Below are 27579 nucleotides of genomic sequence, written 5' to 3'. Positions count from 1 at the left end.
AATTATCATAAACATGACGAGATGGATACCTCGGTTGTGGCAGAATCTGCTGCCGTTACCGAGATATCCATCTTCAAAGTGCCGACGTATATGTACAGCAGACGGTCGGCAAGTAGTTAAAGAAGTTGAGAGTGATAGAATGGTGGGTCCTTTTGGTTGTCCACTTTTTAATAATTTGAGAATTTCCCCTTAATCATTTATCATATCCTTATGGTGATTCTTTGAACAATCAGATTGACCCATTCTTGTCTTCTGTATCTTATGTTTCATTTGATACGGCTATAATTAAACTTAGAACTGTAGGAGAAGGTGCTTTATTAGCTAAGGCAGACGTAAAATCTGCTTTTAGGCTTTTTCATATACACTCCGATTGTTTTAGCTCCCTAGATATTTTCAAGAGAAATATTACATTGATGCCTGCCCATGGGTTGCTCATTGGCATGTTTTTATTTTGAGGCTTTTTCAACATTTTTAGAATGGGTAATTAAAAATAAACAAATTCGGATTTAATAATACATTACGTTCAGGGCTGGGCTTAGCCCTTCCTTCTCGGAGCTGGCTGCTCAGCTGTTGGCTTATTGCTAGCTCCTATCACTCCACAGTGACTCACCTGTTTTTTGTTATTCATATTCTCTGAAAAATGACCAAGAATTCATAAATTCTGCCAGGGTATGTAAACTTATGAGAACAACTGTAAGCTTATGGTTGTTGAAGCTTAAGCTTGAAGCTTAAGTAACCATAAGCTTATAGGAGAACGAGAAAGGAAGTCCATACGCTGTAATGACTTGGCCACCTGTGGGCACTCCTATAGGTCCATACGGTGTATGGACTTGGCAGAGGAAGGGTTAAAGTAAAACCTTACACAGCTGGGAGCAATGATGAAAATTCAGCCACAGTGACCTCATGTTGTATAATAGTTATCCCACCACAGAACTGAATCAGAACTTGCAGCAGACTTGCAGAATGTTTGCAAAGAAAGTTGATCTGGAGTCATGCAATGTCTTGATAGCAAAAATATCGTTAGGTTTGGTAAGAGCATATGCTTACAGAGGCCCTTCCTCCTCCATTGATATGTAAATAAACCAGATAGGTAGGTTTTGGTACTGTTATTTATAGGTAAAGTTGATCCAGGGAATCTCGGGGGCCTCTCGGGGGATCAGAAAGGATTTTTTTTCCCCCTGCTGTAGGAAATTGGAGCATGCTTTGCTGGGGTTTTTCACCTTCCACTGGATCAACTGTGGGTGAAGGATTGTGTATATGGGATTGTTTTTCTTTTTTTTTTTTTTGGTGGAACTAGATGGACTTGTCTCTTTTTTTCAACCTGATTAACTATGTAATTATGTATTCTGACAGCAGGAAAACTCCCCTGCTGTCAGAATAAACAGATCAGTGCTGAAGCTTATTGCCTGCAGTGCTGATCAAGCAGCTTTTATCTTACAGAGCAGTTGAACAGAAGTTGATTGGTAGATTGACTTCTGTTCAACTGCAGTGACCACACATCCCAGTCAAATGCTGATCTATTTATGGCCAGCTTTAAGCTCTGCTGTACTAATACTGTATTTAATAATATTTATATTACTGTACTAATTCTTGGAGTTCAGAATTAATGTTATTATGTATCATGAAAACCAAATATACAGTGGAACTGAAATACAAATTTGGCAGTATAAAGGGGTCAAGATCAGACTTTGCCAGTAATCATGTCAGCTTTCTGAAATTGATTAGGGATTAACAACATGAACAGATGAGTTTTACACATAGTTTATATTTTAGGCATATAACATTAGAAGTATTATGAACATACCTGCATGTTATCAGTAGCATCTCCCAACATGCCACCAAAAGTAATAGCATTCGTCAAAGTTGCCAGATAGATAAACAAAATGGCTGAAAGACATTGTATGTTGAGGGCATCATAAAAGTCACTCCAGTACCATGGAACTTTTCTTTGCACATCTTTTATAAGCCCACTAAAAAGCCTTAAAAAATAAAAAGTATGAATATTAGTGCATTGGTTTAAGTAAAACTATGTGCTAATTGTTTTATCTGCCAAAGAGCTTGAATTCTTCAACACTAAACTTTTAGACTGATAGTGTGTAATCAGCATAATCAACTCTTTCCCAAGGAACAGGGAGCTAACCTAGGAATCAATAAAGCTGACCTAGGAGACCGTAATGGAACTGTAAGCGACATAGAGTGATCCTATTGACTTTCAGAGGTGTGTGTGCGCGCATTACAAGAATGGCTTATCAATCTTACAAATTAATAAACAAGAAAAATTTATTGGATTCCAGATTAACCAGCCAAATCTGAGCGATAGGTGGCCCCCTTTTGGCATCCTCCTGCCCAACGTCCTTTGATTTCAAAATAAACAAGTAATACTTATGTAGGTGAATTTGTTTAATCTCTGTGTATCATCTGAGGCTATTCACTTCACTGGGTATATGCGAGGGTGTACAACCACTTCAAACATTTCAAAGCACATGACTTGAAAATTTGAAAGGATTGTAAAATCCAGATTGCCTGGTCAGAGCCAGTAGGCAAGTTGAATGTTTATGTCTTTGTATGTGATAAATTGTTTTTTTTCAAAGAGTAATAAGGGGGCCCCCAGATACCGGCCCCCCACCCTATGTGAATGAGTATGGGGTACCTGTGAAAAAAAAAATGTAAATAAAACACAACACACAAGGGTTAAAAATAATTTATTGCACAGCTCCGGGGGTCTTGGGGGGGTCTTCTCGCCGGACTCCTCTGCTCTTTTACTAGCAGAGGAGTACGGCTTTCTTCTTCGTCGCCGCCCGGGGTCTTGTCCCCCTCTTCGGGGGTCTTGTCCCCATCTTCGGTTCTTCCAGCTCTTCTTCCATCTCTTTTACTGGCGGTGGCCCGGTCTTCTGTCGCCGCTGTCTTCACCGCCTTCTGTTCTTTTCTTCTTCTCTTCTTGAGATGTTGACTCGTCGCTGTCTCTGGCCGTAATGACAGGGACGCGGTATGCGGAGACTTATATAGGGACATCGCCGGGTGATGTCACTGCCCATTATGATGTCATAATGGGAGGTGACATAACGCGGCGATGTCCCTATATAAGTGGCCGCACGCCACGTCCCTGCCATTGGGACCAGAGACAGCGACGAGTCAACATCTCAAGAAGAACAAGAAGACGAGAAGGCGGCGATAGAAGACCGGGCCACCACTTGTAAAAGAGCTAGAAGAAGGCACGGAGGCCCGGCAAGAAGAACCGAAGATGGGGACAAGACCCCCGAAGTCGGAAGAAGACCCCCAGGCGGCGGCGACAAAGAAGCCAGGCTCCTTCACTAGTAAAAGAGCAGAAGATAGCAGAGGAGTTCGGCAAAAAGACCCCCCAAGATGGGAGAAGACCCCCGGAGCTGTGCAATAAATTATTTTTAACCCTTGTGTGTTGTGTTTTTATTTACATTTTTTTCACAGGTGAATGGGCAGGGGGCCAGTATCTGGGGGCCCCCTTATTTAAGGGGGCTCCTGGATTCCGATAGGCCCCCCGTCCGCAGCCCCCAACAACCAATGGCCAGGGTTGAGGCCCTTGTCCTCATCAACATGGGGACAAGGTGCTTTGAGGTGGGGGGGCCGTGCAGCCCCCTTCCCCCAAAGCACACCCCCCCATGTTGAGGGACACGGCCTGGTACGGCTCAGGAAGGGGGGGCGCTCGCTCGTCCCCACCCCCTTTCCTGACCGGCCGGGTTGCGTGCTCGGATAAGGATCTGATATGGACCTGGGGAGACCCCCATGCAGTTTTTTCATCGTAGGGCTTCCCCTTTAAGTCCATACCAGGTGGCCAGCAAAGTGTCAATCTTGCCGCCGAAGGCGACGACATTGACTTCCTTCGCTAGTCCCGGCTACCTGGAGCCACGCTCAAAGTGAACAGACTTTTCTCCATGCAGGAAAAGTCCATTCATTTCAAAAGTATGGTGGACTAGCACACACACGGCTGTATTGTCCGCAGCACTGCGAGTCCAGCGGACAATTTTTGAGTCAAAACTACTAAGTCCGCCAGACTTTTGGGGGAAAAAAAAGTCAGCCGGAGCCCACACACGAGTGGATTCTTTTCCACCAGATAATTTGATCATGTGTACGCGGCATAAGAATGCAAATTGACCATAAATACAATACAAGCAGTATTTAATAATAATTGGACATCAAAATGGATCTTAAGTATTTATGGAGTACTTGAGTATGGTAATTGGCATTCTTCAATGGGTAACTTGTTTATCTAATTAATAGTAATAGAATGTCACTTAGCCAATAAGGAAATGCCTGGATAACTTTGATCAGAAATTGATCAAAACTGCAGCTGTCCGAGGCCAAGAGGCATAACCTGTCACCCAGAAGATCAAAGGGGCTAGTAAAACTGACCAGATTGTTCGACATTTTAGTGAATGGGAAAAATGTGTACATTATGGAAGGTTATTTTAGCTGACTTATGCAGGAACAATTGGGTTCTCTAAAGGCATCTGATTATTGCATGAATATTCTAAGTACCCTGTCATCTATCCTGACTGAACCTTTGTTCTGTTATCTAAAATATGCTAATCTCTCTGGGAAAGAACCTAGTTGCTGTGAACATATTTATTAATCATCACTCATATATATGGCAACAAGTAACAGGCGCCTCCAGCCTTACAAATAAACTACTCATTCACACATCCAGAGCACCTAAGTGAATGAGCCCTAAGGGCCGGTTCACACAGCGAGGCGCGGCGAGGCGTCTCCGACTTACCTCGCCGCGACCTGCGGGGAGCTGAGCGGCGACTTGCAGAGGACTTCTGTATAGAAGTCAATGCAAGTCGCCCCCGAAGTCGCCCCGAAGTAGTACAGGAACCTTTTTTCTGAGTCGGAGCAACTCGAGTCGCTCCTCTCAGAACGGTTCCATAGTACTGAATGGGGGCGACTTGCGGGAGCGAGGCGAGGCGAGCCGTGTCGCCTCGCCTCGCCTCGCTGTGTGAACCGGCCCTTAGGGCCCTCCTGCTCATCAGTTTGACAGGGGGGCCCAGGGCCCACACAGCTCAATTTCTACCCTAGTCACACAAATGAAAAAGGAAAAAGGACACAGTAACTGACACAGATGTTTACATTTCTTGTGACGGCAATAAAAGTGATAAAAAAATATATATAAAGGGACAGTGTAAAAAATAAATAAAATAAAAATAATAATAAAAAAAATTGTTCACACCACACATGTGATGCATCGCTGCAAATGTTATTGTGATAGCAATATTTATAGCACTAGACCGCCTCTGTAACTATAAGGCCTCATCTACACTGCTGCTGATAAACTGACATTCAGAGGCAGTTGGCTGCTTTTTTCAGCTGGCCTTAAACTCATCCAATGTTATCTTATGTGTACATGTGCACAGGTTCATTTAACCACTACAATACAGGGCACTTTCACCCCCTTCCTTCCCAGCCCAATTTTCAGCTTTCAGCGCTCTAGCGCTTTCAGTGACAATTGCGCGGTCATGCTACACTGTACCCAAATGAAATTGTTATCATTTTGTTCGCACAAATAGAGCTTTATTTTGGTGTTATTTATTCACGACTCCGTTTTTTTTTTTTTGCGATATAAGCGCAAAAAAAGCGGAAATTTGGAAAAAAAACAATATTTTCTTTTTTCTATTTGAAAAGAAATCCAATAAAATCAAATTTTGTCATAAATTTAAGCCAAAATGTATTCTGCTACATGTTTTTGGTAAAAAAAATTCCGTTAAGTGTATAATAATTGGTTTGTGTGATCACGGACATATGTACGCAAATGATCATGTACATATGTGTGCAGGTGATCACGTACATATGTGTGCAGATAATCATTGGGACATGTGATTTTAGTGGGACATATGTGGGGGACATGTTTTTATTATTAGGGACATGTGTTTTTATTATTTGGGGACATGTATGTTTTGGGGACATGCGTGTTTTGGGGACATATGTGGGGACTGTGTTTGTACTGTGTGGTGTGTTGTGTGTTTACACTACACTGATGATCAGTGAGTAAAAAGCTGTAAAAAGCAGCCCATACTCACTGATCATCAGCCGGCTGCAGCGTTCTGCTCTCCTCTCCTCAGCGGTGACTTCCGTGTGAGGAGAGGAGAGCCGATTGCCTAGCAACCGGCTGTTTGTTTACATCACATGACGGCCGTGATTGGACACGGCCGTCATGTGATCAGGAGGGCCAATCACAGAGCCCTCCTGCCGATCTGAGATGTGCCGTGTCCGGGTGACACGAGCACATCGGGATCGCGCCGCTGTGCGGGCACGCGCGCGCGCGATCCCGCTACTCCTGAATGACGTTCCTGAACGTCCTATCAGGAGTAGACGGCTCCCACCCGGCCGTATATATGCATTGGCCGGGTGGGAAGTGGTTAATATTGTTTTTAGGCAGTTGCTTTTATGGGCTTTTCTTTTAAGGCAAAACAAATGAGTTCAGGCGCTGACGTTTCCGATGCCAAACGCTGCTAAATGCTGTACCGGTGTTTAGCCGCATTTCGTTTACAGGCGTTTTTTTATTTTTGGCTATTTTGAGAAAAAATTTTTTTTTCAAAAGCTTCTAAACGCAAATGCAGCCAAACAGACTCTTTAAATGTGGGTTCTTATTAGACATGTGCAGAGTAAAATATTTTGTTTCGGAATTTCGTTTTCGTCCGAAAACTTAATTTATTTAGTTACTCCCGAAATTCGTTTTTATTTATTTTGTTTTTCGTTCAAAAATTGCATTCGTCTGAAAATCCACATGAATTACGGTCGAATCTGTCTTTGAAGGCTTATGGTGTCTGTCGAATGTATAAAGAAGATTCGATGGAGCTAGTATATAGCATACTTTAGAACCATATTAAAGTCTATGGGACTCCAACGTTCAAAATCTAAAGTGCTAATTTTAAAGGCTAATTTGCAAGTTACTGTCCTAAAAAGTGTTTGGGGACCCGGGTCCTGCCCCAGGGGACATGTATCAATGCAAAAAAAAGTTTTAAAAACAGACGTTTTTTCAGGAGCAGTGATTTTAATAATGATTAAAGTGAAACAATAAAAGTGTAATATTCCTTTAAATTTCGTAGGGGGGGGTTGTCTATAGTATGCCTGTGAAGGGGCTCATGTTTCTGGTGCTTAGAACTGTCCCTGCACAAAGTGTCATTTATGCAGGAAAAAAAGTCCTTTAAAATCACTCGCAGCTATTATGAATTGTCGGCTCCGTAATACAGAGAACACTCATTGAAAGTCATTGATAAAAAAATAAATAAATAAATAAATAAAAAAGCGTGGGGGTCCCCCAAATTCAATTACCAGGCCCTTCAGGTCTGGTATGGATATTAAGGGGAACCCTGCCTCAAATTTAAGAAAAAAATTGACATGGGGTTCCCCCTAAATATCCATAACCAGACCCTTCAGGTCTGGTATGGATATTAAGGGGAACCCCGTGTCAAATTAAAAAAAAAATTGAAGTGGGGTTCCCCCTAAAAATCCATACCAGACTCTTTATCCGAGCATGCAACCTGGCAGGCCGCAGGAAAAGAGGGGGGGACGAGAGAGCGGCCCCCCCTCCCTCCTGAACCGTACCAGGCCACATACCCTCAACATTGGGAGGATGCTTTGGGGGTCTGTGACCCCTCAAAGCACCTTGTCCCCATGTTGATGAGGACAAGGGCCTCATTCCCACAACCGTGGCCAGTGGTTGTGGAGGTCTGCGGGCGGGGGGCTTATCAGAATCTGGAAGCCCCCTTTAACAAGGGGACCCCCAGATCCCGGCCCCCCCTGTTTGAAATGGTAAGGGGGTACAAAAGTACCCCTACCATTTCACAAAGAAAGTGTAAAAAATGGTTAAATAAAACAAACACACTTTTGAAAAATTCCTTTATTAAAAATAAAAAAATTAAAAAAAGATTCCAGCGGCGGTAATCCACTCTTGCTATCCAGCGACGGACGGTCATCTCTCCAGCGATGGCTCATCTCATCCAGCGCAGCGAATCCATCCTTCTGTCTCCGTGGAGGAGACACTGCAAGGATTCCGGCGGCCTGACGTTTCTTATATACGGTGGGCGGGGCCACCCGTCACCTGACCCCGCCCCCCTCTGACGCAAGGGGAAACCCGGGGTTCCCCGTGACGTATGGGTGACCCCGCCCCCCTCTGATGTAACGGAAACCTGCCTGTGTTACAAAAAGAGTAAGCCTAGCGGATAATCATCCACATATATTTGCCTTAACCTGTAATTTTCAGTATCGGCTTACAAAAATCTTCTAAAATACAAGATACAGGGGCAAGGCTATATGACCTATAATGTCCCTCCAGTATTATGAAACACTCACTTATTATGAATCATGGGAAAAACCATTAAAAAGCCCCAAGTCTAACCATAAATAAGAATAGCTGCTAATCTGCACTTTCATGGACCCCCACAAAATTCTTGTTGTTTTTAAGCAACACTTAGCATGTGTTTCCTGAAGCCAGTGATTTATAAGCACAGGCTGGACAGGTGTGAAGAAGTTAGAGCACAATCCTGTTAGCAAACCATTCTTTTAAGTGCCATCTCATCCACAAATGACGCAACTAGAACTTTCAGGGCTCCTGTGCATGAAACCATGAAGGGCCCCCGGCTGAGAGGCCTTCTCTCTGAGCCCGGGGCTCTTACCTCCTTCCCCAGTGGCGGAACACCAGGGCCTGGTTGTAAGTGCGACCTTGGTAATTCCGCCACTTGTGTCATTTCGTTTTATCTATATATTTTTTTTTATTTTTCACAGTTTTTTTTGGAGCCCCTTAAAAAGGAGAGCTTCTTGTTTATTCATAAACAAGAAGAGCAGGGGGGTAGTAGAGACGGGAACCAGAGAGCAGCAACGGGGGGAGGGCATCGCTATGGCTAATGATGATGAAATCTTACCCCAGATTTGTGCAGCAATGTCTCACGGTTTTAATTCTCACCAGGTTCAGTTTTTCCGACATCAACCCTCTTACCGCTCTTAGCTGTCACCACCGTTTGACTGCTTTCAGTAATCCTCGCTTACTCAGCTCTGATATCGTTCAGACTGTGCATGCTGGTCCACTTCTGCATTTTCCAGCAGAGGGGGAAGAACATAGGCCCTTGTGAGGTCAGACATTGTCCGGTAGAATGTCAACACATTTCACTGTTACCATGGATTAATCAGGATCTGCTGTCTCCTAGGTAGGGATGAGCTTCGAGTTCGAGTCGAATTCATGTTCGACTCGAACATTGCCTGTTCAGCGAACAGTGAACAATTTGGGCTGTTCACGGCAAATTTGAAAAGCCAGAACACCCTGTACAAGTCTATGGGAGAAATCTAAAGTGCTAATTTTAAAGGGTAATATGCAAGCTACTGTCCTAAAAAGTGTTTGGGGACCTGAGTCCTGCCCCAGGGGACATGGATCAATGCAAAAAAAAGTTTTAGAAACTGACGTTTTTTCAGGAGCAGTGATTTTAATAATGATTAATGTGAAACAATAAAAGTGTAATATTCCTTTAAATTTCGTACCTGGGGGGTGTCTATAGTATGCCTGTGAATGGGCGCATGTTTCCCGTGTTTAGAACTGTCCCTGCACAAAGTGTCATTTCGCAAGGAAAAAAAGTCTTTTAAAATCACTTTCCATTGTCAGCTCCCGTTATACAGAGAACACTCAATGAGTGTTCTCTGTATTAGCCCACAATTCATTCATTGATAAAAAAATAAAAGCATGTGGGTTCCCCTAAATTCAATTACCAGGCCCTTCAGGTCTGGTATGGATATTAAGGGGAACCCCATGTCTAATTAAAAAAAAAAATTTGACGAGGGGGTCCCCCTAAAAATCCATACCAGACCCTTTATCCGAGCACGCAACCTGGCAGGCCGCAGCAAAAGAGGGGGGACGAGAGAGCACCCCCCCTCCTGAACCGTACCAGGCCACATGCCCTCAACATTGGGAGGATGCTTTTGGGGTCTGTGACCCCTCAAAGCACCATGTCCCCATGTTGATGGGGACAAGGGCCTCATCCCCGCAACCCTGAGCGGTGGTTGTGGAGGTCTGCCGGCGGGAGGCTTATCAGAATCTGGAAGCCCCCTTTAACAAGGGGACCCCCAGATCCCACCCCCCCTGTTTGAAATGGTAAGGGGGTACAAAAGTACCCCTACCATTTCACAAAGAAAGTGTAAAAATGGTTAAATAAGACAAACACTTTTGAAAAATTCCTTTATTAAAAAAAAAAAAGATTCCAGCGGTGCTAATCCACTCTTACTATCCAGCGACGGATAATCATCTCTCTGGGGTCCGGCGATGGCTGATCTGATCCAGCGACGGGGGGGGGGAATCTCTCAGTCCAGCGCTGTCCATACATGCATCCGTCTTCTGTCTCCACTGCGGAGACAATGCGGGGATCCCAGCACTGACGTTTCTTATATTAGGAGGGCGGGGCCACCCGTCACCTGACCCCACCCCCTATGACGCTGGTGAGGGAAGCCATGGGGTTCCCCAGTGATGTATGGGTGACCCCGCTCCCCTCTGATGTAATGCAGAAATTCAGATTGTGGAAAGAGTCGCACTAGATTGTTTCCTGCGTGGACTACCCAGGGAGTCCCACCGATGGGTGCTCAGTCCGTGCCTCAGTCCCTGGATGAGATGGCTACAGCTGTTGAGCACTACAGTTGGGCGGAAAAGTTCCAGGAGAGTCCCTCTGTCACAAGAGAGCTGGCCCATTTCAAAGAAGTGCGTTCCAGCACCAGTGTGCCTCCTAGTGATCGCATAGTGGCTGCTCAGAGGGATAATACAATTACCAGGAGCACCCCAGGACCTAAGATTCCAGGGAACCGTCAGGGGGAACCCCGTGAGGTTCGCTGTTGGTCCTGCCATCAACTGGGTCATCTGGCAGCCCAGTGCCCAAGTCGGGAAGAACCAATGGAGTGCGACGTGGGTTGCCATCGCTCCATGTATGTCCTTGAATTATGTGCTGCAACCAACCTAAATCCGCATGAGTGTGTGGTGCGGGTCAATGGACAGAAGGTGGTAGCACTTCTTGACTCTGGGAGTGTCATTACCCTGCTCCGATCGGACGGGTTGCCAAGAAAGCTGGTACCAAGGGAACAGGTTGGGGTCATCTGTCTGCATGGTGATGTTAAAAACTATCCGGTGGCCTGTGTGACCCTGTGTACACCAGCAGGAATGGCTACCCTAAAAGTGGGGGTGGTCCCGGGATTACCTCATGATTTACTAATCGGGCGAGAATGCCCCCTGTTTTGGGACTTGTATGAGCAAAAGCTCAAAGGTTCAGGGGTTTCCCCCAAAAAGCAAGAACCCACAGAGGTGGTAAATAATACTGTGTTGCAGGAAGTTGTTAAGGATCAGTACCAGGTTGCTGAACCTGCAGAAAGTGAGCCCGATCCCCTGGAGGTGTTTGCGGGATTGGAAGCGGAAAGTACCTCCGTTGAGCCAGACGTGTCAGATCTTGGAGGCTCCTGGGAAGATTTCCTTAGTGCTCAGATGAGGGACCCCCCTTTGATCCCCGCCAGAGAATAGGCCACGGTCTTAAATGGTGAACCACAGCACCCTGGGGCAGACGTGAAGTTCCCCCATTTTGCTGTGAATCATGACTTCTTGTACCGAGTAACTAAGGTCAATCAAGAAGTATTGCATTTGGCTCATAGTCATGTACTTGGGGGTCACCTTGGAGCGGCTAAAACTCAGGAATGGGTTTTACAGCATTTTTTTGGCCTGGAGTATCTCGAGAAATTAAGGACTACTGTGAGTCCTGCCCTACCTGTCAAAGAACCGCACCAATACCCCATTTTTGCAGTCCGCTAATACCGCTTCCAATTATCGAGGTTCCCTTTGATCACATAGCCATGGACTTGGTGGGCCCCTTACCCAAGTCATCTAGGGGACACCAATACATTTTAGTTGTCCTCGACTATGCCACCAGGTATCCGGAAGCAGTCCCTTTTTTTATTTTTTTTTATCAGAAAAGTTTATTGAGTAACAACAAAACATTTGAGTACAACTTGCAGCTTACATCTCAAATTCAAATCTTTGGCACAGTGTACAAACTTGTTCATCCTTACAAAAGGAATATACAGACAATTATTTCACCTCTTCACATGCCTCAGCGCCCCAGCCTCCACAGCAATTAATGCATTAAATTTCACCTGTCCCCTGATTCACCCATACAGAGTCATGTATTTTCAGTGGATGTCTAACAATCACTGCCCCTCTCATTCTAATTTCACTCCCCTAGCTGTCATGGTTATGCAGTGATCTTCCTGTGTTTGCTTACCTCCCCTCATGTCTTCAGACTAAGAGGCCAGCCACTTCCACCTGGTGGTTTTTATAACCTCTCCTCTAAGCATGGCTCCACCCCAGGCCCTATCAGGGAGCCCTATATTAACCTGTGCACTGCAGGCCATCAGTGCTGATCAACCATTGTGTATTCCTTTGTGTGTTAGCTTCCTGTTTCCTGCTGTGTGCTCTGCTACTGGTTTCCGTTACCGACTTTGGCGTGTCTTGACTATCCTTGTTTGCCTGTGATCCTGACCTTTTGGCGTGTACCCGACTATTCTTGTCTGCTTGTGGCCCCGACCTTGGCTTTGTCCCTCACCATCCCTATCCTCCTGTTGCCTACTGTGGGTGTGAGCTGGGGGACCCTGGGGGTCGCGACCTGGAGCCAGTTGCAGCCAAGTCCATCCTCACCACCAGAGGCGCTGGTGAACACCTGCTGGCTCTTAGACTTCGCGCCCCAGGGAATCTTATGTTCTAACCCCAGTGGGATCTGTCCCCCGTCTGCAGCAGTCAGCCGTAGGGTCCACAACCCTGCGGTGCACTCCTGATCCCTACGGTGTGCACCTGTCACCTCGCCTCAAGGTGACCTGACAGTTTGATCAGCCATGGACCCGGCTGACGTGCCGCTTCCTGCAGATGATTCATTGCAGAGCTTAGTTCGGCGACTTGAGACCCAAGAATCGCATCAGACCCAGGTGATGCGATTCCTTCAGGATTTGACATCCCGTTTTGAACAGGTTCAGGCCTCATTTGGACCCCCAGTTCAACAACCGCTATCTGCTGCTGCACCTATCGCATCAGTCGCAAGCCACACATTCATTACTACTACCAGCTCCGGTCCGTTTCTCTGGGGACTCCAAGGCTTGCAGGGGGTTCCTTAGCCAGTGCACTATTCATTTTGAACTTCAGCCCCAAAACTTCCTGTCCGATCGGGCAAAAGTCGCATATATCATATCTCTCCTGTCCGGTGAGGCGGTGGTTTCTAGCCTGTCTGATTTCTTGAAACTTTTTCAGAATATCTTTCGAGGAACCGGGTCATGTCTCCTCAGCGGCTAGCGCTCTTTTACGTCTCCGTCAAGAGTCCGCTTCTGTGGGACAGTATGCTCTTCAGTTCCGTATCCTCACAGCTGAATTGAGCTGGAATAATGAGGCCCTAGTTGCAACCTTTTTACACGGCCTCTCTGATAGAGTGAAGGATGAATTAGCAGGAAGATCCCTTCCTGCTGATCTGGACAGTGTTATCACCTTGTGTAACCAGATCGATATTCGCTTTCAAGGAGAGGGCCCTGGAAAAAAGAAGCCAGCACTCCCCGTTCTTTAGGCAGCCTGAGCCCCCAGTCCCTTCTCTGCAATCCGAGAAACACCCCCTGCCTACTGAGGAACCTATGCAGTTGGGCTGGACTAAATTATCTCCCGAAGAACGCGCTAGGCGCAGAACTCTGGGCCTATGCCTCTATTGTGGGGCCAAAGGTCATTCCCGTGACACTTGTTCTCTTCGTCCGGAAAAACGCTCAGGGCTAATACATCTGGAAGGTGGAGTATTAGACCCTGAAATATCACTTTCACCTTCTCATCTTCTCCTTTCTGTGTTGCTTCATGTCGGTGCTTCCTCTCGTTCGGTCTCAGCACATCTGGATTCCGGAGCCGCTGCCAATTTCATGGATTGGGAAACTGCATCCTCCATGAGACTTACCCATTTGCCCCTTACAATGCCATTGGTGGTCTTGGCGATTGATGGCACTGTTCTCCCAGGGGGCCCTATCCACTTCCAGGCTCTTCCTGTTAAGATGTCAGTAGGGACACTCCACCAGGAGTGGATATCCTTCCTTGTCTTACCTAAGGCTTCATCTCCTATCATATTAGGTCTTCCTTGGTTACGGCTCCATTCTCCGCCACTGACTGGTCTGCTGAACAGATCCTGGCTTGGGGTTCCTCCTGTTCCTCTTCCTGCCTACTCAAGGGTACCCCAAAGGAGAGACTTCCTGTTACTACCATCCCAGTATCTGGGATGCATCCTGCAATAGTCGGACTGTTGCACTCTCTAGGTCCTGTGGTACTCTGGATGAGGGGCCCACCTATGAACCTGAGTCGATCATTCACTCCAGTTCGCATAACCATTTACCTTTGCCTGTCCCTAATTTCCCTTGGACGCACAGCCAGACTAATTTGTCTGCAAGTTCCACAGTTGCTATGCCCTGTGATGCGATTGAGATGGTCATTACACCTGACAATACTATTCAGTCGACCTCTGCACCAGTTATGCCAGTCCAGCCCATGCCCAATGAGCTTCCTGCTTCTTGTTTAGCACCTTCGGTGACCTGGTCTCACCCTACTGCTACTATGTACGTGCAAACCCGTTTAAGAGGCTCAATCCATCCTTTGGATAGAATACCTCATTCAGCCAGGAGGGGTTTTCAATCTTTTTCTAAGGGTTCTCTGCATTCTGTTTGTGTTGCAGCTACCCAGCTTGACTCTTGTGACATGTCACTTTCTAACCAACCTGACCTCAAGGATCCACTGACCTCTGCCCAGTCTGGTGGTCCTGTTATGGATGCCCAGCTCATTCTTAAGGGTGTGGGGGTCCCTGCTCAGACTCCTGATATTCTCATGCCCTTACCCATTCCTAAAAAGCCTTTAGTCCTCAAGTCCTCTCGTCCTCTCCCTACCTCTGTTTCGGTCTCTGAGGATAATCTAAAATATGAGGTTAGTCAAGTTTTGGATTCCCGGCTCCGTAAAGGCATTCTTCAATACCTCGTACTTTGGAAAGGGTTGGGTCCTGAGGAGAGGTCTTGGATCACTGCATCTGAGGTCTTTGCTCCCTGTCTGTTAAGGAGGTTCCATCTGGAGTTTCCCTTTAAGCCTGGACCCAGGCGGGGGAGGGGGAGGCCTCGTAGGAGGGAGGGTACTGTCATGGTTATGCAGTGATCTTCCTGTGTTTGCTTACCTCCCCTCATGTCTTCAGACTAAGAGGCCAGCCACTTCCACCTGGTGGTTTTTATAACCTCTCCTCTAAGCATAGCTCCACCCCAGGCCCTATCAGGGAGCCCTATTTTAACCTGTGCACTGCAGGCCATCAGTGCTGATCAACCATTGTGTATTCCTTTGTGTGTTAGCTTCCTGTTTCCTGCTGTGTGCTCTGCTACTGGTTTCCGTTACCGACTTTGGCGTGTCTTGACTATCCTTGTTTGCCTGTGATCCTGACCTTTTGGCGTGTACCCGACTATTCTTGTCTGCTTGTGGCCCCGACCCTGGCTTTGTCCCTCACCATCCCTATCCTCCTGTTGCCTACTGTGGGTGTGAGCTGGGGGACCCTGGGGGTCGCGACCTGGAGCCAGTTGCAGCCAAGTCCATCCTCACCACCAGAGGCGCTGGTGAACACCTGCTGGCTCTTAGACTCCGCGCCCCAGGGAATCTTACACTCTAACCCCAGTGGGATCTGTCCCCCGTCTGCAGCAGTCAGCTGTAGGGTCCACAACCTTGTGGTGCACTCCTGATCCCTACAGTGTGCACCTGTCACCTCGCCTCAAGGTGACCTGACACTAGCCCTTATCTCAGCATTCTGTCCAAAACTAAGTCAACCAGTGAAAGGCCAGGAGTATCCAACCAAAACGCCCAGAGTTTCTCAAATTTTTCCGGACGCCCTCTATGTTGAAAAATGTACTTTTCCATCCTAAGAGTATCCCCCATTTGGGCGATCCCTTCCCCCAGTGTACGGGGCTCGGGCGCCTTCCAGTGCCGGAGAATCATCTTCCGTGCTTGGAACAGGGCCCTGGCCACGGCCTGTCCACTATTGTTCCCCATGGAAACGTCATCCAGGATCCCAAGGAGACATGGTTTTGGGTCTGAGTGTATGGTAATCTGAAACACTCTGTTAATAGTGTCCAGTACCCCTGTCCAGAATAGGTGTAGTTTGTGGGCATCTCCACAGCAGGTGGATCAAATCCCCGTGATCCCTAGCACACCTGGGGCAGTCTGGGTCCTGTCGCACCCCCATCCTAAACAGCCTATCCAGCGTGTAGTGAACTCTGAGCACAATATATAGTTGAGATAGCCGCTGGGCCACATTTAGTGAGCAGTATTGTATGGCCTGTAGGGCCTCCTCCCATTGCTCCTCCTCGAATGTACCACAATCCCTTTCCCATTTACTCAGTGCTGTCTGCGGGAATCCCCCGAGGCAGGCAGCGAGGACCATGGAATAAGTTCTGGAGATAAAACCCTGAAACTGTGCTACATTAACCATAGATCAGAAGATCGGGGTCAGTGAAAGAGTCCACGCCCCCCCCCCCCCCCCGTTTGAGCCTTCACTGCATGTTGCAGTTGCAAGTAATAGAAAAGCATAGACTGCGGCAAGTGAAATCTCTCCCTCAAACCGGGGAAGGGAATCAGCCTCCCTGCTGTAAAAATTTGACCCAAGTACGTGACCCCGTGTCTCCTCCACCGAGCACCACAATCCAGCAGTAGCAACTCCTCATAATGCTTATTCTCCCATATAGGGCTGTACTCAGTGAAGCCCTCCACCCCCTGCATTTGTCGTAGTTTATTTCAAATTTTCTGGATAAGGGCATAGGTGGGCAGTCGTTTATTCGATTTTGCGTATGCCAAGGCCACCATTCCCGAGGGTACATCACCATGGCCAGAGGTCAGGCACATCAGGGCCTTAACTGGGTCCAAGCATAGGGTCTCCTCCTCTTCCCCTGTCCCCCCCTGCCTAGCCCTTGCTATATGTTGTGCCTGTGCTGCCAGGTAGTAGGCCCAAGGATTAGGGAGGGTGCCCCCGCCTCCTTTGACCCTTTGTAATTGTTCCAGTTTAATCTGGGGGGTCTATCTAGCCAAATAAAAGCTCTAAAAATGGAGTTAATAACGCAAAAGAATTTCAGAGGGATTACCATAGGAGTATTGTGCAAATTATATAAAAGTTGGGCCATAAAGATCATCTTTATCAAATTGACTCTACCGACCAGTGACATCTTAAGACTGGACCAAAGTTTAGTTTTATTTCGAATTCTATTTAAAAGTGGGGTCAGGTTAAGGGAGAAATAATCAAGGGGATCCGACCTGACCTGTATACCCAGGTACTTCAGACCCGTGGACACAGGCACGCCGTGTATCATCCTACCATCACTGTCCGGATTGGCATCCAGCAGCAGCAGGGAGGATTTGGTCCAGTTTATAGTTAGTCCTGAATACACACCAAACTTTCCTATCGTCTCCATAGCCTCCCGTAGGGAATCAGATGTGTCTCCCAGAAGAAGCATGGTATCATCTGCATATAGCATGATTTTTTCCTGGAATGTCCCATACTGGAAGCCTCGTATCCTCTGATTTGCTCTAATCAAGGATGCCATGGGTTCGATGGCCACGGCAAAAAGGAGGGGTGACAGTGGGCACCCTTGGCGAGTGCCCCTGTGCAGGGAGAATGGGGCGGAAACATGTCCCGCCTCCCTGATAGTCGCCCGAGGCGAGCAATATAAGAGCTTCCCCCATGACAGAAACCCTTCGCCGAAGCCAAACTTACCCATGACAGCCCATAGGTATTCCCACTCCACGCTATCAAACGCCTTGTGGGCGTCCAGCGAGAGCAAGGCCCGATCACCCACATTCTCTCCTTGTGTTTGGAGATTCAGGTAGAGCCTTCGGAGATTAACGGCTGTAGATTTTTGGGGCATAAAACCTGCCTGGTCCGCATGTATAATGGAGGAGATGACCCCATTCAATCTCAAGGCCAAAACCTTGGCCAGGAGTTTGATATCGCTCTGCAGAAGGGATATCGGTCTATATGAGCCTGGGTCTAAGGGGTCTTTACCTGGTTTTAGAAGGAGAACATTACTAGCCCTGGTCATGGAGTCAGGCAGACTTTGGCATTCCCTTGCATAATTAAGAACTCTCAATAGGCGAGGCAGAATTGCCTCCCCATATTGTTTGTAGACCTCCATTGGGAGACCGTCGTCCCCCGGGGCCTTAGAGTTCGGGAAGAGGCTAAGAGCCCTTTGCAGTTCCTCCAAGCTAATTGGAGAGTCCAGGAGTGCGCTGTGAGAGTCAGAAAGTTTAGGCAGATCAATTCCCTGCAGGTATTCTCCTAATTCAGTGGTCGAATAAGACGCCCTGGATTTGTACAAATCTGAGTAAAATCTCACCAATTCTGTCATAACCTTAGCTTGGGTGTTTACCAGCCTCCCTCCCTCAGCGCGCAACGCTCCGATAGACGGGGACATCTGGGAGACCTTAATAATTTTGGCCAAAAGACGGCCCGTTTGCACTCCCTCCTCATAGAAGGCCTGCTTGTGGAAAAATCTTTTCCTGTCAGCCGCCTCCTTGGAGATCCGGGTAACCGCCTCCTGCGTGGCTAGCCACGCCGCCCTTGCTGTCTCAGAGGGGTCAGCAATGTAGTTTGCCTCCAGTCGTTCCGTCTGTTCCCTGATAGCATGTGATTTGGATTTAATTTCCGCCACCTCATTAATCACGAGTCCCCTAAGATGTGCTTTAAATGTCTCCCATACAAGCCTTAAATCAGGGCAATCCTCATGTCGGCTCCAAAACGCAGAGATCTCAGTCAACACCCTGTCATGGGAGGGAAATAGATTAAGCCAAAATGCATTGAGTTTCCAAGGTGCCCTCAGAAAATCTGTAGCCGGCTTGGCAACCAAGGAAACCAATAGGGGCGAATGATCGGATATACCCCGCACCAAATACCTAATATCCTCCAAAAAATGGATCGCCTGAGGCGAACAGAGACACAGATCAATTCTCGACAGAGAGAGGTGCGTCTTCGAAAAACAAGAAAATTGTTTCTGTAGTGGATTGCGCCACGGATCAGCCCATCCAAACTCCTCCGTAAACCTCCGCAATGCCGTTCGAGCCCTCGTGTTGGAGGCCACCGGAGGTGGATGCTTATCCAGGACTGGATCCATGTAACAATTAAAGTCGCCCACTATAATAAAGGGTACATCCGAGTGACCCAATTGGTACGTCAGCATGACCCTCAACACTTCTGTCGTGAAAGGAGGTGGCACATATACAGCAGCAATTATACAATGCAATTGGTAAATCTTACACAGCAGGATCACATATCTCCCCTCAGTATCTATCAATTTATCCAGCAATTGGAAAACTATGGCCCGGTGTACCAATACACTCACCCCCCTGGAATACGAGGTGTGAGTGGAATGGAACGCACTACGCACCCAGGAAAATCCCAGGCAGGAGGTCGTCTCCGGCACCAAGTGAGTCTCCTGCAATGCATAAATGGCAGTATAGTAGAAACCATAGATCGTTTCAGAGGATTCTGAACGCCCCTAATGTTCCAAGACAGCAAAGGTACATTACACATGAAGATAGTCACTCATCAACATAATAGGGTAAGGCTTCGTGTGTGCCCTAGGCGCTGTAGGGCGTGCATATGTATGGGGCGCCAAGTGTGACAAAATCTTGATACCTGAGTCCCAATAAACTGAGTTTGCCATGGCATGGAAGGTGAAACAGCATAGAACACAGTCCCTCCTGTACGCCTGCTGGTTCCTACTCGAGCTGAAGCTGCGGTAACAACAGAACAAAAACATAAAAATAAAAATCACAACTGTAAAGCAAAAATTCTCCGCAGGGGCAGAGAGGGTAGCCCTCTCCAAAAAGTGAGAGCGGACCCTCCATGCGGCAAAATAGGGGATAAACAACATTCAGTAGAAGGGGGGAATACCGAGAGAAAAAGTGTACAAAAAAACTTGGGTTGAACATACCCAAAAACTCCAAGTGGCTCTTCAAGTAAACCACTGAATGTTCCAAACCAAAGTGTTGCTTAACTGTGTGAAAAATAACTTCACTTGCTCACGTCGCTTGTGGAAAATCAATAGGTAATGGCTTCCCAGCCCAATAGTGTAATGACAATCGCTATACAATCATGCTGAAGTGGAGGTCCGGTCAGTCTCCTTCCGCCGCATTTCTTCCCGCTTGCCTGATAATGTGTTCATTAGCATCCAGCCATGCAGACGCCTCAGCAGCCGCCTCAAAAAAGTGGGATTGGCCCCCGCCATAATCCGCAGTTTCGCCGGGAACAACATAGCGTATGACGCTCTAAGCCTTTGCAGACGTTTTTTGACATCAGTAAATCTTGCTCTGCGCTTCTGTATCTCCGCTGAGTAGTCAGGATAGAATGAGATGCGTGCCCGGTTATATTGGACATTGCATCGCTCTCTTGCCTGGCGCAGTACTATTTCTTTATCTTTAAAGTTAAGTAACCTGGCTATCATAGTGCGGGCGGGTGCCCTGGTGGAAGGGGCCTGGGCGGTACCCTATGCGCTGGTTCAACCGAGTACAGTGGTGTGAACACTTCTTTCCCAAACACCTCCAGCAGCCAGTGTTCAACAAAGTCTGTGGGGTCCCTACCCTCCGTCTTCTCGGGGAGCCCCACAATACGGATATTATTCCATCTCAAGCTATTATCAATTTCGTCAGATTTCAGTTCATTCGCTCTAGCAATCCTGGCTGTAATTTGTGTGTCTCTCAGCAGGGGTGTCAGCTTGTCCTCTATCTCACTGATGCGGCCTTCCGCCGGCGGTGGTGCGCTCCCTTGTTTTCTGTAGGTCCTGTCTAATAAACCCCAGTTCTTCCTTCAGACCACCAAACTGATCCTGCAGAGTATGAACTGAAGCTGTGCATCGCTGTACTGCCCTCATTATGTCTGCTAAGGATGGCTGAGCTGCTTCCTCTCCCTCATCCTCCTCCTCCATAGTAGGAAGGCTCCAGCTGGGGGACGCCACAGGGCCCTGTGCGTCGCTCCCCTCCTCCTGCTGAGTATGGAACACCGCAGGGGTGGCAGACATGTCCTCCCCACTCCCCTGGGCCATCTGGGGCACTATTTTCTGGGCATAGTATAACATGTCCCTCTGGGGGTCTTTCGCTGTGCTTGTAGGGATCTTAGGAGCCTTACCGGGATCCTTGTGCTTCTCCTTGCCACGAGCACGCTGTGAGAGAGGAGCTGCGGCGCCATGTTGGGAATCTGGCGTCCCGGTCTCCGCATGTTTTCTGGTCATCATTCTCTCCATGGATCTTGGCCGCGGTTCCAGGCACACCAGTGGGATCCCCTGTGCTGAGATCAGCCCGATTTCGGGTGTATTAGCTGGCTGGGAAGAGGATCTTTACAGGATCAGTGCGGGAGCTCCGTGATGCATGTCCTCTCACATGCCGGTCCTGGCCACGCCCCTCAAAAGCAGTCCCTTTAATTGCTCATCCAAGGTCATTGCACGGGATTTGTTTCAGATGTTCATGAGAACAGGGCTCCCATCCGAGATCTTGACAGACCAAGGTACCCCGTTCATGTCAAAAATGATGAAGGAACTCTGTTACCTGTTTAAAATTAAACACTTGCGGACTTCAGTGTATCACCCACAAACTGATGGGTTAGTGGAGCGGTTCAACAAAACCTTAAAGGGAATGCTAAAGAAAGCAGTTGAAGAGGATGGTCGGGATTGGGATTGCTTGTTGCCTCCCTTGTTGTTTGCCATAAGAGAGGTACCCCAGGCCTCCACGAGATTCTGCCCCTTTGAGCTGGTTTATGGGAGACACCCCCCGTGGACTACTGAATATAATGAAAGAGACGTGGGAACAAGAAGCTTCCCCATATCGGAGTGTGGTGGAACACGTGTCTCAAATACAGGACCGAATAACAAAAGTTATGCCCATAGTACGGGAACATTTGCAGGCTGTGCAAAACGCCCAGAGTCGTGTATACAACCGGTCTGCCAAGATTAGAAAGTTTAATCCTGGGGATCGGGTGCTGGTCTTAGTGCCTACTGTCGAGAGTAAGTTTCTCACCAAGTGGCAAGGACCCTTTGAGATAGTTGAGAGGGTGGGCAAGGTGAACTATAAAGTCCATCAGCCCACCAAAACGTAAACCCTACCAGATTTACCAGTCCTGGGAGTTTTTGCAGAGGAATCAAGAAATTTTTTCAAACCTACCGGGCCTAACCTCGGTCATTACGGACCCTGGCGTTCAACTAAACCTCAAACCTTACTGCATGAATGAATGAATGAAATACTTGTATAGCGCACAATGCGAACTGAATCGCCTCTAGGCGCTGTGGCGAGCTTTGATCATCTGCTAAAAGAGGAAGGTCTTGAGTTTTTTCCTAAAAGCCAGGTTATTTTCTTTCAGGCGGATGTTGATTGGTAGAGCATTCCATAGCCGAGGCCCTTGGACAGCGAATCTCCGATCACCCTTGGATTTATACCGGGCTTTGGGCACGAGGAGGAGGTTTTTGTTGGCTGATCGAAGACTGCGGTTTGGTGTGTTATGATTTATTTTCTCCATTAGGTATTGCGGAGCTTCTCTATGCACACATTTGTGGGTGAGGCAAAGGGTCTTGAACGTGATCCGATTTTTTACGGTTAGCCAATGTAAGCTCCTCAGTGAAGGAGGAATGGATTCCCAGGGTTTTTTTTCCTGTTATCAGCCTTGCAGCGTGTTTTGGATCAGTTGTAATTGCGCAAGTTGATATTGTGGTAATCCTATGTAAAGCGAGTTTGCGTAGTCCAGTCGTGAATTAATGATTGTTCCAACTACCACCGCTTTGTCATTCTTTGGGATAAAAGGAATGAGTCTGCGAAGCATGCGCAGCAGATGGTGAGATCGACTGACTACAGATCCTATTTGCGCATCCATTGACATTTGTGCGTCTAAAATTACCCCGAGACTCTTCGCTTTGGTCTTTGGGGAGATAGTCTGCCCAAAGACGGTTGGTGGAGACCAGGAGGTTTTGGTTGCGGGCTTATGATTTGGGTGTAAGATAAGAAGCTCTGTCTTTGATTGGTTCAGCTGGAGGGAGTTGGTGGTCATCCAGTCCTCTATTGATTTGAGGCAGTTTTCAAGTTGTTGTTGGTGATCTTTTTTTCCATTGATCCGGAAATAAAGTTGCGTGTCGTCAGCGTAAGAGTGGAAGCAGAGATCTGAGCATCTGATGATTTGAAGGAGTGGGCGAATGTAAATGTTGAAGAGAACGGGTGACAACAGAGAGCCTTGAGGGACTCCGCAGGTGACTGCCTGAGTTTCGGAGAGGAATTTTCCTAGTTTCACTGTCTGTGACCGATTTCCTAGGAAGGACGCGAACCATTGGAGATCTATGTCTTGGACTCCGGCTACTTCTGTGAGGCGGACGAGTAGAGTATTGTGATCTACTGTATCAAACGCTGCACTTAGGTCTAGCAGTACGAGGAGACACGGCTCTCCGTCATCTGCTGCTTCGAGGGCGTCATCCTAAATCTTGAGGAGAGCTGTTTCTGGTCCATGACCCGGGCGGAAGCCTGATTGCAGCGGGTCCAGGAGTTTGTGAGTATCCAGGTGAAGTTGTAGCTGATGTACTACAGCTTTCTCTATGATCTTAGAAATGGTGTTGAGGCTTGTAATCGGCCTACGGTTGTTTGGATCCTGAGGGTCCAGGTTTGGTTTCTTGAGTAGAGGTTTGACGATGTCTTGTTTGAGGATGCTGGGAACAATCCCTTCGTGGAATGATCGGTTTATGAGGTGGGTTATGGTTGGAGCCATGATGTCGGAGCATTCTTTCAGTAGTTTTGTGGGGATGATGTCAATAGGTGAGGTACTGTCACGCAGTTTATTAATGATGTTTTTTGCGGTGTCTACGGTAATTGGGGATAGTGAAAATTTTGGCGGTTGCGGTATGTTGGTGCAGACATCCTCTTTATGTATTTGCTGGCTGAGGTTGGATGTTTTCTTCTGACAAATTGTTTCCCTGATGGTTTTGACTTTATCGATGAAAAAATCCGACAGTTTGTCACAGTAATCCTGGGATTCGCTTTCTGGGGGTTCTAGGCACACCGGATTCATTGATTGATTAACCAGTTTAAACAGTTCCCGTGGTTGGTTTGCGGCCGTTGAGATTGTATATGAGAAGTGGTCCTTTTTGGCTTTGAAGATTGCTTTCCGATAATTCTCTGTCAGACCTTTGTAGTTAAATAGGTTTTCCTCGGTGGGATTTCTTCTCCATGTTCTTTCCGCTCTTCTGCGTTCTTGCTTTAGTACGGAGAGGGAGCTATTAAACCATCCAGCATTTTTCTTCCTGATGAGTGCCCTGCATTTTGGTGCTACCGAGTCTGCTGATTGCAGTAATGCCTTGTTCAGGGAGTTGAGTGTTTCCTCCGTAGAGTGGTTTAAGGTTATTGTAGATATCTTTTTGGACAGAGTGGTTTTGAAGGCTTCGGAGTACAGTTTTTTATGCGATCTGGTCCAGTGCGTTGTTACAGGTTTCCGTTTTGCGTTGGTGATGTTGGTAGTGATTTTGAATTTGATGGCGTGGTGATCCGTCCATGGCAGAGTTATGTTGTCGAGTATGTTGACGTCGATGTTCTGTTTGAAAATGAGGTCCAGGGTGTGTCCTGACCCATGCGTGGGATTCTTTATCAGTTGCTGTAGACCCAGTTCTTCTAGTTGATTGATGCAGGCAGTCGCGATGGGGTCTTCCGAGTGCCAGAAAATTTTTGAATTTTAGGGTGTGCATTGCGAAGGATTCCGTGAGGGGTGAAAGAAGATTGGACTTTGGTCCCGGTGGTCTGTAGCACAGTAGAATATGAGTGGTGTCATGGGGTGTTGGTTGAAGATGTAGCGTCAGGGTTTCCATAAAAGGAACTGGGTTCTGAGATGATGGTTTAGTGAGATCCAGGTGACCTTTAAAGATCACTGCTAGGCCTCCTCCTTTTTTCCCTATCCGGTGTTCGGTTAGGATCCTGTAGTTTTCCGGCACCAATTCGGTGAGGATGGTGTTGCAGTCAGAGGTTAACCAGCTTTCGGTGATGAAGAGGCAGTCTACATTGTTCTCGATGATGAAGTCGTGTACTTCCAGTCTATGTTTGACTGCAGACCTGGCGTTAATCAAGGCGCAATCTAATTGTAATGGTCGAGTAGATGTCTTCCTGTGGTTGGGAGCTGGTTGTCCGGTTTTTAATAGTTGTTCTCTTTGAAGTATTTTTTGTATGGAAGATGGCAATGTGGTGTTGATGTTCCTTAGTCTGTGCAGAACTTCAGCTGAGTATTTGAAGTAGCACATGGTTTGTGGATGCTGTTGATGGAATATTGTCCCAACCGAGCTTAAGAGTATGTTGAACCTTGGGGTCATTGAGGAGTCTTCCAGTAGCTGGTCCAGCCCTATAGTCCTTGTAGCCAAGCTGAATGGAACCTGGCAGTTCTGGAATGATTTTCGCAAGTTAAATGAAGTCTCCAAGCCAGATGCGTATCCCATACCCTGGGTCGATGAGTTAATCGAGAGATTAGGACCGGCCCAGTACATCACCACTCTTGACTTGACCAAGGGATACTGGCAGATTCCACTTTCCCCAGAGGCTAAAAGAAAAAACTGCATTTGCCACACCCGAAGGCTTATGGCAGAATGCCATTCGGGTTACATGGGGCCCAAGCCACTTTCCAGAGGGCCATGGACTTCGTCCTGAGACCTCATAAGGAGTTCTGAGGAGCCTATTTTGATGACATTGTCATCTTAAGTCAGGACTGGGAGAGTCACTTACCAAAGGTCCAGTTGGTCTTGGTTGCCCTCCGAAGGGCGGGGTTCACAGTGAACCCGGAAAAGAGCAAGGTTGGTTTGGGAGGAGGTCCGCTACCTGGGGTATGTTGTAGGCAGGGGTGTGATTAAACCCCAACTAAAGGTGGAGGCTATTCAGAAATGGCCCCGTCCACTCACAAACAAGTGCGTTCTTTCCTTGGCATTGTGGGCTATTATAAAAGGTTTGTCCCCAACTTTGACAGTCTAGCAGTGCCTCTGACTGATCTCACCAAGGGAAAGAACGCAACTGTTCAGTGGAGTGCAAAAGCAGCGGTTGAAGCAAGCTTTGTGCCAGGAACCAGTGTTTGTAGCTCCCGACTTCCAAAAAGAGTTCCTGGTAAAAACAGATTTCTCAAAATTGAGTCTGGGTGCAGTACTGTCCCAGATGATTGGGGGGTGAGCACCCTGTTGTGTACTTGAGCCGGAAGTTCACGCTAGCTGTGAGGAATTAATCCATTGTGGAAAGGGAGTGTCTCGCAATAAAATGGGCTTTGGAGACACACCGCTACTACTTGTTGGGCCAACCCTTAAAGTTAGTTTCAGATCATGCGCCCCTTAAAGAGGAGGGCCGGTTTAAAAAAAAAAAAATTAAAAGTCAGCAGCTGCAAACACTGTAGCTGCTGACTTTTAATAAGCACTTACCTGTCCAGGGCGCCCGCGATGTCGGCCGCCCAAAGCTGACCCGTCCCTCGGCTCTCGGGTCCCGGCGCTGCCATTCTATGTAAGGGAAACAGGCAGTGTAGCCTTGTGGCTTCACTGCCCGTTTCCTACTGCGCATGCGCGAGTCGTGCAGCTCTTTGTGAATGGGGCGCGCTGTGTTCTGGGACACACAAATGCCAGAACACAGCGCGACCCATTACCCAGAAGACAACGCGATGAGGAGAGAAGAAAGAAGATCTCCGCAGAGGAGGAAGAGGCAGATTAGGATGATGTGCCTAGCAACAGGCATTTCTGGTAAGGTGAAAAAAAATAAAAAAAAATAATTTTTTTTCATATTTTATTTTTAATGTCTTTTTTTTTTCAGGGTGCCCCTCCACTTTAAGTGGATGGCCTAAAATAAAGATAAAAACTCCAGAATCCCCCCTTGGTTCCTTGCTCTACAGGACTTCAGGTTTGTAGTGGTACATAGACCGGGAAAGGTACATCAGAATGCGGATGCCCTTTCCCGGGTCTACTGCCACTAGATTCATGGTGTCCAGACCCCAGGCCTGGAACAGAGAGGGGGGATATGTAGGGGCAGGGTTAAGAAGGGGTTAGTTGAAGAAGGCAGGTACTTCCCCTTCAGACCTGCTTATTATCATGTGTACTGAAAGTATCAGTGTGGAACTGATGAGTAGGAGAGAGAGAGACACAGCACGCTGTGTGAAAATGTCCATTGCTGGATGGTGTACCTGCTGGGTGAGCTTAACCACAAAGACTGTAGCTCTGATTGGAGCCATGAACTGTTACCTCTAATAATATATATATATATATATATATATATATATATATATATATATATATATATATATATATATATATATATATATATATATATATATACAGTATGTGTATATATATATATATATATATATATATATATATATACAGTATGTGTATATATATATATATATATATATATATATATATATATATATATATATATATATATATATATATATATATATTATATTGTATTCAGTTTAGCTAGATTCATTCCTATGTACTGTGTCCTTTGCACAGTGTGCACTTAAAGCTAATCTAATTGCTGGT

At 47.0% G+C, this 27579-nt stretch overlaps 1 protein-coding gene across 6 annotated transcripts in view; it reads right to left on the bottom strand.

The window, feature by feature from the left end:
• LOC143964154 (electrogenic sodium bicarbonate cotransporter 1-like) overlaps positions 1-27579 on the bottom strand; it is a 1025456-nt gene that overhangs the window by 436532 nt on the left and 561345 nt on the right. For all 6 annotated transcript variants that reach the window (XM_077473848.1, XM_077473849.1, XM_077473846.1 and 3 more), the window contains one exon: positions 1805-1979. In XM_077473848.1, coding sequence (XP_077329974.1) covers positions 1805-1979 — 175 coding nt within the window. The remainder of the gene's footprint in view (positions 1-1804; positions 1980-27579) is intronic.

This window comes from Lithobates pipiens, unplaced genomic scaffold (assembly GCF_037356315.1).
Source record: "Lithobates pipiens isolate NorthernLeopardFrog02 unplaced genomic scaffold, aLitPip1_a1.2 Scaffold_8, whole genome shotgun sequence".
Lineage (NCBI taxonomy): Eukaryota > Metazoa > Chordata > Amphibia > Anura > Ranidae > Lithobates > Lithobates pipiens.
This window is presented reverse-complemented; position numbering and strand designations above follow the sequence as displayed.